The 15,190-nt window shown below is 50.0% G+C and overlaps 1 protein-coding gene across 4 annotated transcripts; it reads right to left on the reverse strand.

Annotated features, from left to right (window-relative positions):
• Positions 1-84: 84 nt before the first annotated feature.
• gon4lb (gon-4 like b) lies at positions 85-9,790 on the reverse strand. Of its 4 annotated transcripts, XM_037454163.2 has the most exons (28): positions 9,411-9,790; positions 9,115-9,273; positions 8,905-9,006; positions 8,759-8,833; positions 8,538-8,588; positions 8,361-8,405; positions 8,173-8,277; positions 7,663-7,809; positions 7,362-7,590; positions 7,111-7,212; positions 6,978-7,018; positions 6,678-6,787; positions 6,087-6,330; positions 5,906-5,992; positions 5,643-5,829; positions 5,419-5,569; positions 5,177-5,327; positions 4,977-5,093; positions 3,885-4,880; positions 3,555-3,807; positions 3,318-3,475; positions 2,984-3,181; positions 2,737-2,880; positions 1,453-1,761; positions 1,113-1,242; positions 588-912; positions 384-486; positions 85-311 (listed from the first exon to the last, which is right to left on the reverse strand). In XM_037454163.2, exons 2-28 carry the CDS (start codon positions 9,268-9,270, stop codon positions 195-197), a joined length of 4,833 nt encoding a protein of 1,610 aa, XP_037310060.2. In that variant the 5' UTR covers positions 9,271-9,273; positions 9,411-9,790; the 3' UTR covers positions 85-194. The 4 variants fall into 4 exon arrangements, with proteins under 4 accessions (XP_037310060.2, XP_037310059.2, XP_037310058.2 ...); XM_037454162.2 differs by having other exon boundaries at positions 8,905-9,270; XM_037454161.2 differs by having other exon boundaries at positions 8,905-9,273.
• Positions 9,791-15,190: the final 5,400 nt, after the last annotated feature.

Raw genomic sequence — 15,190 nt, forward strand, 5'->3', positions numbered from 1 at the left:
ATTTCCGTGTCAAGTTTAATCCTCCGAATGTGGTTTGATCGACAGAAACAAGGAAAAAACATCTTTTTACAAGACAAAGTAATCTGATATTTTCATATGTACAGTTTATTATGTACAATAAAACATGTGGGTAAATTTCACAATAAAACACCAGGGAATATAAAAAAAACTGCGGCTCCTTCGATTGGTTGATATCAGTCTTCCTTTTTATTGGCTGCTCCTGGCTGAGTGGGCGGGGCCTCGTCCTCCGAGCCAGTCTGGCGCGCCGCTGTCCGAAACAAACGCATCAAATCCCGAAACCGCCGAGACACCTGCAGACACGAGAAAGAGTTACCGACGGCGTTCCTCTCGACCAATCACAGCGCCCGCAGAGCAACCATCACCTCGCTCGGAGTCTTGTTGCTGAGCAGAGTGGAGACGGACTGGAACGTCTCCTGATTGGCTCCTTCCTGCTGACACGTCGTCAAAATGACTCGATCGGCTTCTCTGAAACACCAACAGCAGGGTTGGATTCCATCTCTCAGAGGAGCGAGGAGACGGACTGTGCTCCTGCCGCTCCCTCAAGGGGAGGTGCACCCGAGGTTTACCTGGTCCACAGGATGACTTTCTCTCCACTTGCTGTCAGAGAAATGTTCTTGGCACAGACCGGGAGGTCGGGAGGAGGAGCCGGCCGGGGAGGAGCACAGGAGGAAGCGCAAATAGGAGATGTGATGGAGGAGGAGACGCAGGAGGAGATCGAAGGAGTTGAGATCATAGAGGAGGTAAAAGAGTGAGAAGTAGGAAGAGTGGAGGAGGCGCTGGAATCCACCACCTCCTGCTCCTCCTCTCTCCTGCTCCTCTTCACCTTCTCTTCATCATCCAGCTCCTCGTCAATGAGAGGGAATGAACCTTCCCATGATGCACCGCTTTGTTCTGTCGACAGAAGGAACAGTTACTCCCCCCTCGGCGGTGAAAGGAGGAGAAACAACGCTACGGACGACGAGGCCTTGACCTTCAGCCACTGGTTCTTTTGTCTACTGGTTGGTGTGGTCCTTGGATCATTAAAGCTCTTGAGAGCTGCCTTGTTAGGTTGTAAAATCTAAAGGAATTCATTAAAAAAAAAGCACACGCACCTGGCAGAGGACTCTCATTGTCCCCCTTCAGATGCAGGTCTTTGATTGGTCCTGGTTCGTCGTGGGTGGAGCCTGTCGGAGGATACAGAGGGTCCAGACTCTTCATGGCTCTGGACACGCCCCCTGAGGCCTGATGGGATATGAACAGGTGAGTCAGACAGGTCATTTGAAGCTCTTTACCTGTCTCTCAATCACGCCTGTGTAAACAGAGGACAGAACTTGTTGCCATGGCAATAAGAGCATTCCTTCCTTCTGGGTGCGTCATTGCAATGGCAAGGCCAGCCTTGGTTATCATGTCCCAGGTCCCACCAAAGGTCACCCTCCATGTTTGTTAGCAGACCTTGTAGTTCCTGTGAGTGGCCATCTTCCTCCTACGGCGCCGACTTGTCATTGGCTGGATCTTGGGCCCCTCCTCCTCGTCTTCCAGCTCCGGCAGCGTCACTTCCTCAAAGCCGCTGCTAGCTACACCACCTGACACGTGGCCGACGCCCTCTCCGCTGTCTGACCCGCCCCCTCCTTCATCTGGCCAATGGGCTTCTTCAAACTGTCCCGGGCGAGCTGGTGGTGGGCGGAGCTCGTCAAAAAATACCCAGAATTCAGCTTGTAGATGGGTGTGGCCTTTTAACAGCGTGGCCATCTGAACCTTTAGCTAAACACACAACAATCAATACTGTTATTGATAATGTTTACTAGTTGTGATAATGTTAACTGGTTACTGGTTGTGATAATGTTAACTAGTTACTGGTTGTGGTAATGTTTACTAGTTGTGATAATGTTTACTGGTTACTAGTTGTGATAATGGGTACTAGCTGTGATCATGTTTACTGGTGGTGATGTTTACTGGTTACTGGTTGTGATAATGGTTACTGGTTGTGATGTTTACTGGTTACTGGTTGTGATAATGGTTACTGGTTGTGATGTTTACTGGTTACTGGTTGTGATAATGGTTACTGGTTGTGATGTTTACTGGTTACTGGTTGTGATAATGGTTACTGGTTGTGATGTTTACTGGTTACTGGTTGTGATAATGGTTACTGGTTGTGATGTTTACTGGTTACTGGTTGTGATAATGGTTACTGGTTGTGATGTTTACTGGTTACTGGCTGGGATGTTTACTGGTTACTGGCTGTGATGTTTACTGGTTAGTGGCTGTGATAATGGTTACTGGTTGTGATAATGGTTACTGGTTGTGATGTTTACTGGTTACTGGTTGTGATAATGGTTACTGGTTGTGATGTTTACTGGTTACTGGTTGTGATAATGGTTACTGGTTGTGATGTTTACTGGTTACTGGCTGTGATGTTTACTGGTTACTGGCTGTGATAATGGTTACTGGTTGTGATAATGGTTACTGGTTGTGATAATGGTTACTGGTTGTGATACTGGTTACTGGTTGTGATGTTTACTGGTTACTGGTTGTGATAATGGTTACTGGTTGTGATGTTTACTGGTTACTGGCTGTGATGTTTACTGGTTACTGGTTGTGATAATGGTTACTGGTTGTGATAATGGTTACTGGTTGTGATAATGGTTACTGGTTGTGATGTTTACTGGTTACTGGTTGTGATAATGGTTACTGGTGATATCGTTACGGGTTGAACAGTTATAGGTGAAGCAGCAGCACCTCTTCGATGCTGCTGGGACTCAGGTCTGGACCAGTCTGCAGAGCTTTGATGATCTTCTGATAATGGGACGGATTGTCTCCAAAACTGATCTCCAGCTGACGCAGGAAGCGACGGCTGCGCTCAAACGCCTGCTGCTCCTCAAACTGCAGCCGGGACAGAGACACAAGCCCACAGGTTAAGGTTCCCCGTTACTGTGAGGCGCCTCCCGTGACCCCCGCCCCCCCCCTCCTGTCCCCCCCCGCTCACCAGTCCACACTGCAGAGCCTGCTGAGGATGCAAGAATGCAGCAAAGTCTCGCAGGAGGTCTGTCCGGTCTCCTAGGATGCAGCGCAGCTTCCTGAACAACGAGGTCAGTTCCTGTCCGTCTCCCACCTGCTCGAAATCGTTCAGCAGAAACACAAACTCCTCCACCTGCCCAGGTAGGTCACGCAGCGCCTCCCGCACCTTAAGACACGCAGGGAATCACGTGGGGCGTCAGGCTGGCTTCCACAGACAAGCACCCGACCTTTAACCTCTGACGAGAGATGACATCACAGCGAGATGACCAAACACTTTGCATTCCTCGCGCTACGCGCCTCACCCTGTTGAGGTAGCTCTGGGCGAACGCCACATCTTTGCTCTCTCTGTGCGGGTCGCTGCTCACGAGGTTCTCGTCGTACAGCTGCAGCAGCTTGGCGCCGTCCTTGCTGTGACGCTCCTGGCGACTTCTCCTCAGGCCGCGAAGAGGCCGGCTCCGCCCTGTGGAGAGAAGGCGGAGTTAGAAACCTCAGGGAGGAGGCTTTTAGAGCGGCGGGGACACCTCAGAGACAACTCTGACCTCGTCCTCGTCCGGGACACCTGCCTCCTCCTCTGGGCGTGCCGTCCCTGGATGGCGTCTCTTCATCTCGTCCTGGCTTCCTGCTCCTCCCTTCTTCAGACTCTTCCCCTTTGGGCCCCTCCTCCTCCTCTTCCTCCTCCTCTTCCTCCTCCTCTTGAGAGCCAGGAGAGGTCGGAGAGTTGTCCTCCTCAGAGTCGCCATCTGCACAGAGACGACGTTCTGCTGCCAGCCAGGTCAGCTGCTTCATGGTCTCCTGGAGAGGTCAGAGGTCAAAGGTCAGCTGGTTCATGTTCTCCTAGAGGGGTCAATGGTCACCCCCTGCACAGTTACCTGCAACTCTGGGACAGACAGCACCGACTCCTCTGAAGCTGATGACATCACTTCCTCCTCGTCTTCATCCTGCGTGAGGTCATCAAAATCTTCCTCCTCCTCCTCCTCCTCATCCTGATCTTCCTCCTTATCCTTTTCTTCATCCTCGTCCCTCTCACCACCCCCTCCTTCCTCCATTTGTCCCTCATCCTCCTCTTGACCTTGCTCCCCCTGTCCTCCCCCACCACTTTGCTCCTCTCCACCTTCTCCTGTATCTCTCCCCTTCTTCTCCACGTCCTCTCCACCCGTGTTTCCTTCGTTCAAACGGGACAAACTCAGCACTGTCCACTTCTGCTCCTCGTCTCCTGCACAGGACGCAAGACTCCGTGTCAATGTAGAAGCTGAACTGTCCTCCTCGACCCGTCTCTCCTCCTCCAGTGGAAGGCCGGGCATTGTCGAAGTCTTCTCCTTTCTGAGTGGTCCGTAGATCTCTTGCCCAGGGTCATGCTGGGCGTTGACAGGGGGCGGAGCGTGTGGCACGCGCACCATCTGGAGGAAGAAGTACCCCGGTTTCACGGCGTCAGTGGAGTGAGGCATTGTGGGATCGGTGCAATCCGGGAGGGCTATCGGGGGGTGGGGGAGCAGGAGGGGGGCGGGGACTGTACAAACAGCCACGGCCCTGGAGTCAGGAGGCGGAGCCAGGGCCGAGTCAGAGAATAACGTCACTCCGGGAGGAGGAAGCGAGAGGAGGCCAATCGGCTGCACCGGTTTCTTGCCCGGTCTCACCGCCTGCCCGTCCACCGGCGGGTCCAGCTGTCTGTCTGCAGGGGCTTTGGCGAGTGGCAGAAGAGATGCATTGTGGGCCAAAGAGAAGAGACGCCTGTGGGGGGGTGGAGGCGGGTGGGCAGACTTCTTGAGCCAGTGGGGGTGGAGCCTCAGGGTGCAGCCCCTTGGGAGGGAGGGGGGATAACAGGCGGAGGAGGTCGCCCGGGTCTTCTGGATGATCAGCTGACTGTTCTGTAGGAGAGAAGCATCGGAGAAGCACGGTTAGTGGAGTCCATGGTGATGACGTTCCACTTTGGCTTTAAATCCCTAGAGGTTAATCTGTCTGACCTTGAGCCAGTTGGGCATGTTGATGGCGGTTTTGTCCACCGGGGGGCGGCGGTCTCCCGGCTGAACTCTGCTGCAGGAGAGCGGCAGCTGGGGGGCGACTCTCTGCGTCAGGAACGTCTGATGAGAAGAGAGGACGTTTAACTCCACCGCTGTGACTGCGGCCTTAGTCGGCGGCGCGTGTGGCGTCCCGCTGACGTCACCTTGATGAGGTTGCCCTGCGGTGCCCTCGGCCCGCTCATCTCCCTGATGTGCTTCCTGAAGTTCCACCGGGACTTGCACAGCAGGTAGGAGCTGATCAGCTGGTCCGTCTGGATCGTTCCTTCGAAGTGCTTCAGACCTAGAACGATCAGACTGCACCAGTGCATTGTGGGAAACAACAGTGTTAGTTTAGGGTGCACAGCGTGCGTACATGCGTGTACTTTGTGCTGCAGTGAGCACGTACCCCTCCTCTCCTGCAGTGTAGACACTGCGGGGGTGTCGGGGGTGGATAGCGGGGTCCAGGCTGCAGACAGGAAGTAGCTCCGGGTACAAAAAGACGGGGCGCGTGGCGAGCAGCCAGGCGGTGTCGGCTGGCAGCAGAGGGAAGGCCAGACCTAGACGGAACCAGAACCACAACTAGAACCAGGACCAACCGTTGGTCTTCCTGAGGGGACGATCCCTGCTTACTGTTGGTAGCAGGAGTCATCCTGGGGAGCCAGCGTCTGGAGGCAGCGGGACTGGGTGGAGCATGAGGAGGCTGCGCTCTCTGCTCCACCTCATTAATGAGATCCAGAGCCTCCTTCAGGTTACACACTCTGAAGCTGCTGTGGAGGAAAACCTCCTCCCGACGGCGGGCGAATTGCTGCAGCTCCTCCTGGAGGGAAAAAGGAGGGCTTACGATGCGGGTGGAGCTGGGTCTCGCTAAGCGGGTGGAGTTGGGGCTTACTAACCAGGTAGTGTTGGGTGGTGCTGGCTTCGTGCCTCAATGCGTCCACATGGCGACACAGCAGGTGAACCTGAGTCAGCAGCTGCACATGCTACAAGACACATTTCAGAGACTATGTCAACACAGGGGGACACTGGGGGACAACATTGTGGACACCAGAGGACTCTTTGAGGCGGGTTGTCCACCTGCTGTATCTGCTGCTGCAGCTGTAGTTTCTGGGTGTAGTCCAGGTGGAGGATGGGTTGGACACGGTTCTGCAGCAGCAGGACGGGGGGGAGGGCCTCCAGTGCAGGGCTTGGCGTGTCCTTGGCGTTGTCATGGTGATGACAGGTGGTGTCCTGCAGGGCTCTCTTCTGCTGCAGGGCTTCGTACTGCTTCCTGACGGCGTGCCGTCGCTCCGTCAGCATGTCGGCTAAGGGCGCTTCAAAACTACGTCAGGCAGAAACGGACAAAAAAAGGCGTCATACAGAGGATTTGATGGAGTGGAGGAAGCAGGAGGACGGACACAGGATGTCTCCTCAGCTGCGTCTCTTCTTCATGGTCTGCGTGTGAAGCAGCAGCAGCTGAGGACATTTCTCTTCCTCCTTACCCAAACGGTAGCAGCACTTCTCTGCTGCACCGTCCCAAAAGGAGGACTACGTCAGCTTATTCTTAATGCTGCGTATTAACATCAAACATAGAGGTTCATCCTCTCAGGAGCCAAAGCTCCGCCCCTTCTGGGATCTCCCCGCGTGACACCTCCCATCATGCATCACAGTTCTGTCCACGGCTGTTACCGTAAAGCCTGGGGAATGTTGAATTTGGGTCCAGTCTGTGACGGCGCCTCCTTCTCAGCTGCCACGTCCTCCTCCTCCTCCATCTCATCAGCTGCCACCTCCTCCTGGAGCTGTACATGTAACTGACATTTAGCCAACAACCGACGAGTCCCACTTGTCCCCCACCAGTCCCCACTGTCCATCAGGTCCCCACTAGTCCCCACTGTCCATCAGGTCCCCACTAGTCCCAAAGTCCCCACTAATCCATCCCAACGAACTAGAAGGCCTTAAAAACAAAGCTGGTGAGTGGGATGAACTTACTGTGTCAAAGAGCTCCTCCAGCAGCTCGTTCACCTCCTTTTCTGCAAAAGAAGACACGTTACCACAAAGCAGAGGACTCAACGAAGGACCCTGCGCGCCTGCAAAGGGCCTCGCTTCGGACCACAACACGTACTGGTGATCTGCACGGCGCGGTCCGTCCTGTAGTCCTCCAGATCCGGCTCGTCTTGGTCCTCCTGGAAGTTGTACTCCGGGTCGTCGTCGTCGTCGACTTCCTCTGAGAAGACAAGAAGATCCAGTCTGCTGTCAAGAACTGGGACCTTTGTTAGCATGTCATGAAGTGCTGGAAGGTCATATGGTGTAAACATCAGTTTTACCAGTGCAGAGGGGGGAGTGTGCCGAGACCTCCAGCATCGGGTGACTGACCTTCACAGTCGGGGGACATGAGACCCTGCAGCCACCTGGTCCAGTGCCGGTCCTCCTCCCGCTGGGGGGCGCTATGGCCGTACATGTCGGCCGTGATGTCCGGGGCCAGAAGAGCTGCCTCCAGCTGACCCAGAGGAACGTGGTCCAGACGGAGCTTTGAGCGCGTGCGATATGCCAAACCGCCAGAACCCTCGAGACCGCCTCCGTACTCGGCTTTCCTGTCCAGGGACTGAGAGACAGACAGACGGTCAACCAGGCAGGTGCAGGGACGTGGAAGGATAATTGTAGGGGGGGGGGGTACCTGGTTGGCGGGGTATGCAGGGCTGCTGTCCAGCTCCTCCTCCACCGCATTCAGTCTCTCAAGGAAGGAGAACTCGGGGGCAGTGAGGAGGGAGTGAGGAGCGCGGGAGGAGGTTATGGACTGCTCCCCCGGCCCTTCTGGAGATCTCTAAAAACAACAGGTGAGCCGTCAAGGTTCATGGGCGGCCGAGGTTGGGGTACCAGTAGGAGGTCAGGGGTTAGAATAACTTCGTAAGGAAACCTTTAGCGGATCAGTGGTCGAGGCATATGTCGAATTTAAGTGGTCAAAGTAGAGGTCAGAGCACCTTTAGCACCTCCTGCAGGGTTAGGCTGCTTTTTCTTTGCTTGTATATTTGTATCGAATTGTATTTTAAGGAATATTAGTCTCTATTTTTTATTCTTGTTTTCTTATTCCATTTGTCATGTAAAACTGGACCAATCACCACAACATAATCCTGTATGTGCAAAATTTGCGACAATAAGCGGCTTCTACAAGAGGTCAAAGAATCACCTCCTCCGCCGTGTCCTCCTCGTCCTCCTCTTCCTCATCAGGACAATACTCTTCACCTGACGAGTCTTCATCCTCCTCAAGATCAATGTCAACAAACTGAGGAGGCTACGGGAGAGACAGCGAGACAAAGACAGTTATAAATAAATGAACATGTGTGTGGAAAAAGGTTATCTGATAAGTTTGTTCACCTTGACCGAGGCTGCGTTCAATGCTGAAAGACTCCAGGTGAGTGGCTGTAAACAGGAACACAGACATAGTTGGTCAGTGACAGACAGACACACTGAGACCACGAGAGAGGTAAAGGAGGAGCACATCAAACAGACTTGTGGGAAAGTTAAAGGTATCGAAAAGGAGGCCGAGCTCACCTGTCCCCGCTCCACGGCCTGCTTCAGTCTGGATCGAGTCATTTTAGGCTCCTGATGGAAGGAACACACGGTTTATAGTACACACGGGACCTGAGCGGGTAGTACACACGGGACCTGAGCAGGTAGTACACACGGGACCTGAGCGGGTAGTACACACGGTACCTGAGCGGGTAGTACACACGGGACCTGAGCAGGTAGTACAAAGAGGAGAGGGCACTCACAAACATTGGTAAGTCCTGAGTGTCTCTGATGGCGGCTTCCATCATGGCCACCACTCGCTCATCAGTTATCACCTCCTGACAGGAGACAAACAGTTGAGTGTCACACGCAAACGCTTCTAGTGCATGTGTGCATGCAAGAGACTCACGTGCAGGATGGCGCGCACATTGCTGGAGGTCAAGTTGTGCTGCTTGGACTTCCTGTCCAGGTCGACGTCCAGTCCTCCCAATTCGTCCTCGCTGGTCAACGCCTCCACGGGTGAATTCAACCGAACTTTATTTAAACAGGACCCCACGTGTTCGCATGTCATTGTGTGGTCACAGTTTGATGCTGTGTCACCTGAAACAGGTGTTCCCACCTCGTCCTGTCTGTCTCCAGTGGATCTTCCTGTGTGAGGGGCAGACGTCATCGGAGACTTCCTGTCCACTTGGAAGAGGACAGTCTCTTCGTCAGTCCTCAGGGATTTTGACTGCAGGGGACAAATGTCCTTTTGGGCTGGACGCCGCCTCTCCATCTGCTGGAACACACAGGTCGATCGATACGATCATTGATCGATACGACCGGTCAATACAGTAACTCATTAGCTTAGCAACACTTTTGCAATACGCTAGTTTAGCTGTAACTCACTAACTAGCTTAGCTCATTCCAGCCTACCTTTAGCGTGACACTGAAGAACCGGAACAGAGGACGCTCTCAACAAAGATCATTTAGTTCACCCTAAGCTTCATAAAGACGTCATGACAGTTAGCTTTCTGCTAGTGATAGCTAAGCTAATACAGGACTGAGCAAGCGCTGTTGGCTGTTCCGTTATTTTGATGTTGGAACTTTATGATGTTAATTATAATAAAGAACCCGAAGCATCGAACGCCATTATCCGTTATTTGAGAGGAAACTGAGGGAGTTAGCTTGAGACTGCCGTGAGTAGCCATAAGCTACGTAAATTAGCTGCGCTAGCTCGGTACATATCTGTGGCTCAGGCAGCCTCAGTTTCTGCCCACAACAATACGACTTCCGCCTTGGAGTCCTTCAGAACAAAAGCGGATGCGTTATTGTGAGAAGTGCGCCACCTACTGTCATGGATCCGTTTTAGACAAACTGCTTTAAAATAATTAAGGCATCTGGCCGAGAACGGTCATAATGGTTGGATGCTAAACTGCATTTCGTTGTACATGTGTAATGACAATAAAGTTGAATCTAATCTGATCTAATAATACTCGGATGTGACTCACCCAACGTTTCTAAATAACACCAACGTTATATTTAAGTCACTGGATGTCATTTAGAACTTTTTCAGGCGCAAAGTTAGTTGTTTAATCATCATTTCTGCGGTCAGTTTGTCAACATTGATCCTTCTTAACATTTGACTGCAGGATGTGGGAGATGTGAGGTGTAGTTAATGGACCTGGAGTTAAAACACAGACATCAGAAAAGCTGAAATGACTTTAAAAGACTTGCTGACAGAACAAATGGGAGAAGCTGAAATTAATGAATAGATTTGCTGAAAATACATGGATGACAAAAACTTAAATGAAATACAAAGAATTGCTGAAAATACAAACATGGCAGAATACATACCTAGCAGTACCTCAATATGAATTTCAAAGAACTGCAAAAAATTCAGAAATGGCAGAAACTAAAAGCCGACCAAAGCTAAGAATGTATTTTTTGTAGTAATACTAGTAATAGTAGTAGTTACTGTGGTACAAGTTGTACAAGAAGTAGAATAAGTAATAGTAGTTTTTGTATCAATAGCCGTAGAAAAACTAATGTAATAGTGTTGGTAGAAGTACTAGTATTTTCAGCTGTAGTATTAATAGTATTAGTCATAGTAGTATCTGTAGTAACATCAGTGGTAGTTGTAGTATTAATAGTAGTAGAAATACGAGTAGTGATTGTAATAGTTTCATTGGTAGTAGTACTACTACCAATGAAATGACTACTAGTAGTCATATTCATAGTAGTTGAAGTGTAAACAGCAGTATAAGAACTAATAGTACTTTATAGTAGTGAGTAGTAATATCAGTTGCAATGTCGTAAGTCTTGTAAGTAGTGAGTCTTTTTACTATTAATAGCAGTTGAAATACTAGTAGTAGTATAGATTATGGTAGTAGCAGTAGCAGTTGTCTAAGTACTACTATTAGTACTAGTAATATTAGTAGTAGTTGTACTAGTATTTGAAGGAGCATTTGAAGTATTTAAAAAAAAAACTTCATTCTGAGCTTCATGGTTAAGGTACTCATTGAGGCTTTTATTTTGAAAGGATTAGGTTTGGTTTTGGTTAGTTTGGGGGGGGGGTTGGGAGACAGAATGTTTGTTATTCTAAACTACGACGTTATTAATTGATCACCTTAAGAATTCCTTCTGGGCGGGAGGGGGGGGGGATTTTGAAATGATGGGTTGTGGGGGGGAAAGAGGGAGAAAAGAGTTCGGGGAGGAGGGGGGGTGGAGAGAAGAGAATGTTCGGTCGGGAAGGAGTCGGGAAGGAGTAATGCTGATGGCATTAATAGAAGGGATTTGGGTGGGGCAGAAGAAGCAGTGTTAGAAATGGGGGAAGGCAGAGTTAATAGGGAGGGGGCCGGAAGGGGGTAGGGGGGGTTTAGAAAACATGGCTGGGGGAGAAGAAGCATAGTTAGAAAAGAGAGGGCAGGGGGGAAAGAATGTGAAATGTCCTCTGTAAGACATGTCAGACTGCACTAATCAGCTAATATGGATCTGCTGTGAGTAACCGTGACAACGGAGCCCCTGCAGTCACTAGCGAGCTCCTACGGCCGAGAGAGACGGCGATACACACAGAATTCACACCTCAAACAAATGTCCCCTGGAGCAGAGAGGGTACAGAAGGGAGAGGTGTCTGTTGAAAGAAAACACAGCTGTGTCATGTGACTCCACGAATCAGCTGTTGTGGTTCGGCTGTCTCAGACCAACAACAACAAACTGACGGAGTGGAGCGTGCAAGTATCCATGGCAACGGAGCAGCTGCTCAAAGGGCAGAGAGAGACAGCGATTACGCAGAATCCGCATCTCAAACAAACGCCCCACGGAGCATCATTTCATTTTGAGAGACCCAAGACTCTACCGAACGCTCCCTGTCGTTCACATGTGTGTCGGATCCTTAATGAGGCTGAACCAGCAGGACAAGAAGTGTACCTTCTGCTTTTTTCTTTAGAAATTTATCAGCAGATTTGTATGGGAGCCTATGGGGCTTGAGACAGACTTTGTCTCACTCTCGGTTCTCCTCGGGACAAAAGTAAATAGCTGTGGGATTCCACACTCGTACGAGTCCGACCAGCACAAGCACGGCATCGCTTTGATCCACGAATGAAGCCTGAAAAGTGAATTTTGTCCCTCACTCAAAATTTCCGGAACATTCCAAAGCTGCCCACAAGCTCCCTACATAGAAACCCATGTAAGACTCAGAGGACTGAAATACTAATGAAACATAATTAGTGATTATGAAATAAGTTTAATAGATATCAACAAACAAGATATTTAATGTCTGGTCAGCTGCTTGTATACGCTTGAAACGTGATTCTATTTATTTCACTCAATATAACTGTAGCACCATTGATCACTGCATCATAGATATTAAATACTATGAAGTTACAGCTTCATCACCAATTGAATGAATAGTGATGTTTGTGCATTTAACTGTACGATGCCACCACACTGATGATCAGCCTCTTGATGTTTGAGTAACAAGACAAACGGTAGGTGTGTGTGTGGAATATTTACTGTTTACTTGTTGTTTCTGTGCCCAACGTCCTCCTTTATGAAACCATTATAAAGCTGATGCAGTGTGATGTCATACAACAGCCCTGAGGATTAGAGACGTCTGATGGAGGATTAGAGACATCTGATGGAGGACTAGCGATGTCTGATGGAGGACTAGCGATGTCTGATGGAGGACTAGAGACGTCTGATGGAGGACTAGAGACATCTGATGGAGGACTAGAGACGTCTGATGGAGGACTAGAGACATCTGATGGAGGACTAGCGATGTCTGATGGAGGACTAGCGATGTCTGATGGAGGACTAGAGACATCTGATGGAGGACTAGAGACATCTGATGGAGGACTAGCGATGTCTGATGGAGGACTAGAGACATCTGATGGAGGACTAGAGACATCTGATGGAGGACTAGAGACATCTGATGGAGGACTAGCGATGTCTGATGGAGGACTAGCGATGTCTGATGGAGGACTAGAGACGTCTGATGGAGGACTAGAGACATCTGATGGAGGACTAGAGACGTCTGATGGAGAACTAGAGACATCTGATGGAGGACTAGAGACATCTGATGGAGGACTAGCGATGTCTGATGGAGGACTAGAGACGTCTGATGGAGGACTAGAGACATCTGATGGAGGACTAGAGACGTCTGATGGAGGACTAGAGACATCTGATGGAGGACTAGCGATGTCTGATGGAGGACTAGCGATGTCTGATGGAGGACTAGAGACGTCTGATGGAGGACTAGAGACATCTGATGGAGGACTAGAGACGTCTGATGGAGGACTAGAGACATCTGATGGAGGACTAGCGATGTCTGATGGAGGAGGACTAGCGATGTCTGATGGAGGACTAGAGACGTCTGATGGAGGACTAGAGACATCTGATGGAGGACTGGTGATGTCTGATGGAGGATTAGAGACATCTGATGGAGGACTAGCGATGTCTGATGGAGGACTAGAGACGTCTGATGGAGGACTAGAGACATCTGATGGAGGACTAGAGACGTCTGATGGAGGACTAGAGACATCTGATGGAGGACTAGCGATGTCTGATGGAGGACTAGCGATGTCTGATGGAGGACTAGAGACGTCTGATGGAGGACTAGAGACATCTGATGGAGGACTAGAGACGTCTGATGGAGGACTAGAGATATCTGATGGAGGACTAGCGATGTCTGATGGAGGACTAGAGACATCTGATGGAGGACTAGAGATGTCTGATGGAGGACTAGAGACGTCTGATGGAGGACTAGAGACATCTGATGGAGGACTAGAGACGTCTGATGGAGGACTAGAGACATCTGATGGAGGACTAGCGATGTCTGATGGAGGACTAGCGATGTCTGATGGAGGACTAGAGACATCTGATGGAGGACTAGAGACATCTGATGGAGGACTAGCGATGTCTGATGGAGGACTAGAGACATCTGATGGAGGACTAGAGACATCTGATGGAGGACTAGAGACATCTGATGGAGGACTAGAGACGTCTGATGGAGGACTAGAGACATCTGATGGAGGACTAGAGACGTCTGATGGAGGACTAGAGACATCTGATGGAGGACTAGCGATGTCTGATGGAGGACTAGCGATGTCTGATGGAGGACTAGAGACATCTGATGGAGGACTAGAGACATCTGATGGAGGACTAGCGATGTCTGATGGAGGACTAGAGACATCTGATGGAGGACTAGAGACATCTGATGGAGGACTAGAGACATCTGATGGAGGACTAGCGATGTCTGATGGAGGACTAGCGATGTCTGATGGAGGACTAGAGACGTCTGATGGAGGACTAGAGACATCTGATGGAGGACTAGAGACGTCTGATGGAGAACTAGAGACATCTGATGGAGGACTAGAGACATCTGATGGAGGACTAGAGACGTCTGATGGAGGACTAGAGACGTCTGATGGAGGACTAGAGACATCTGATGGAGGACTAGCGATGTCTGATGGAGGACTAGCGATGTCTGATGGAGGACTAGAGACATCTGATGGAGGACTAGCGATGTCTGATGGAGGACTAGAGACGTCTGATGGAGGACTAGAGATGTCTGATGGAGGACAAGTGATGTCTGAATGACTGCACTATTGTACTAGTATTGCAGCACAAGTATTAGTACTTGTTGTTCTGCAGGTTGAGGTCAAACCGTTTCTGCTACGTCAGTAAAACCTCCATCATCGTCTGGGTCTGTGTGTGTGCGTTTAAGTGTGTGTTTGTGTATGTGTGGTACACAGCTTTGTCGCCGTGCGAACGCTTCTGCTGGAATCCGGCACATCAGTTGCCATAGAAACTGTTTCTATAATAGCATCAGTCTCTTTCTGTGTGTGTGTGTCTGTGTGTGTGTGTGTCCTGCAGTATTTTATTTTTGTCATTCTACAAATAATAAAAATAAAATGAAATTGTAATAATAATAAATCAGTTATCCGACTGACTGCGTAATATAAACGCTAATCAGTGTATAACACTAAATAATACGTTATTTTGATACCTTCTGTAAATTAAAATGTCACACTATTATATGAATACTACATGTTATATACATATGTGTGTATATACATGTAATACACACATTCTATGTAAATTTATACGGTAAATGGACTGTCCGACCACTCGAAGCACTTAAACACTTCATGTCATCATTCACCCGTTCACACACTCATCAGTGACTAATGTTCACACGCAGCCGTCACAGCTAC

Source organism: Pungitius pungitius, chromosome 11 (genome assembly GCF_949316345.1).
Source record: "Pungitius pungitius chromosome 11, fPunPun2.1, whole genome shotgun sequence".
NCBI lineage: Eukaryota > Metazoa > Chordata > Actinopteri > Perciformes > Gasterosteidae > Pungitius > Pungitius pungitius.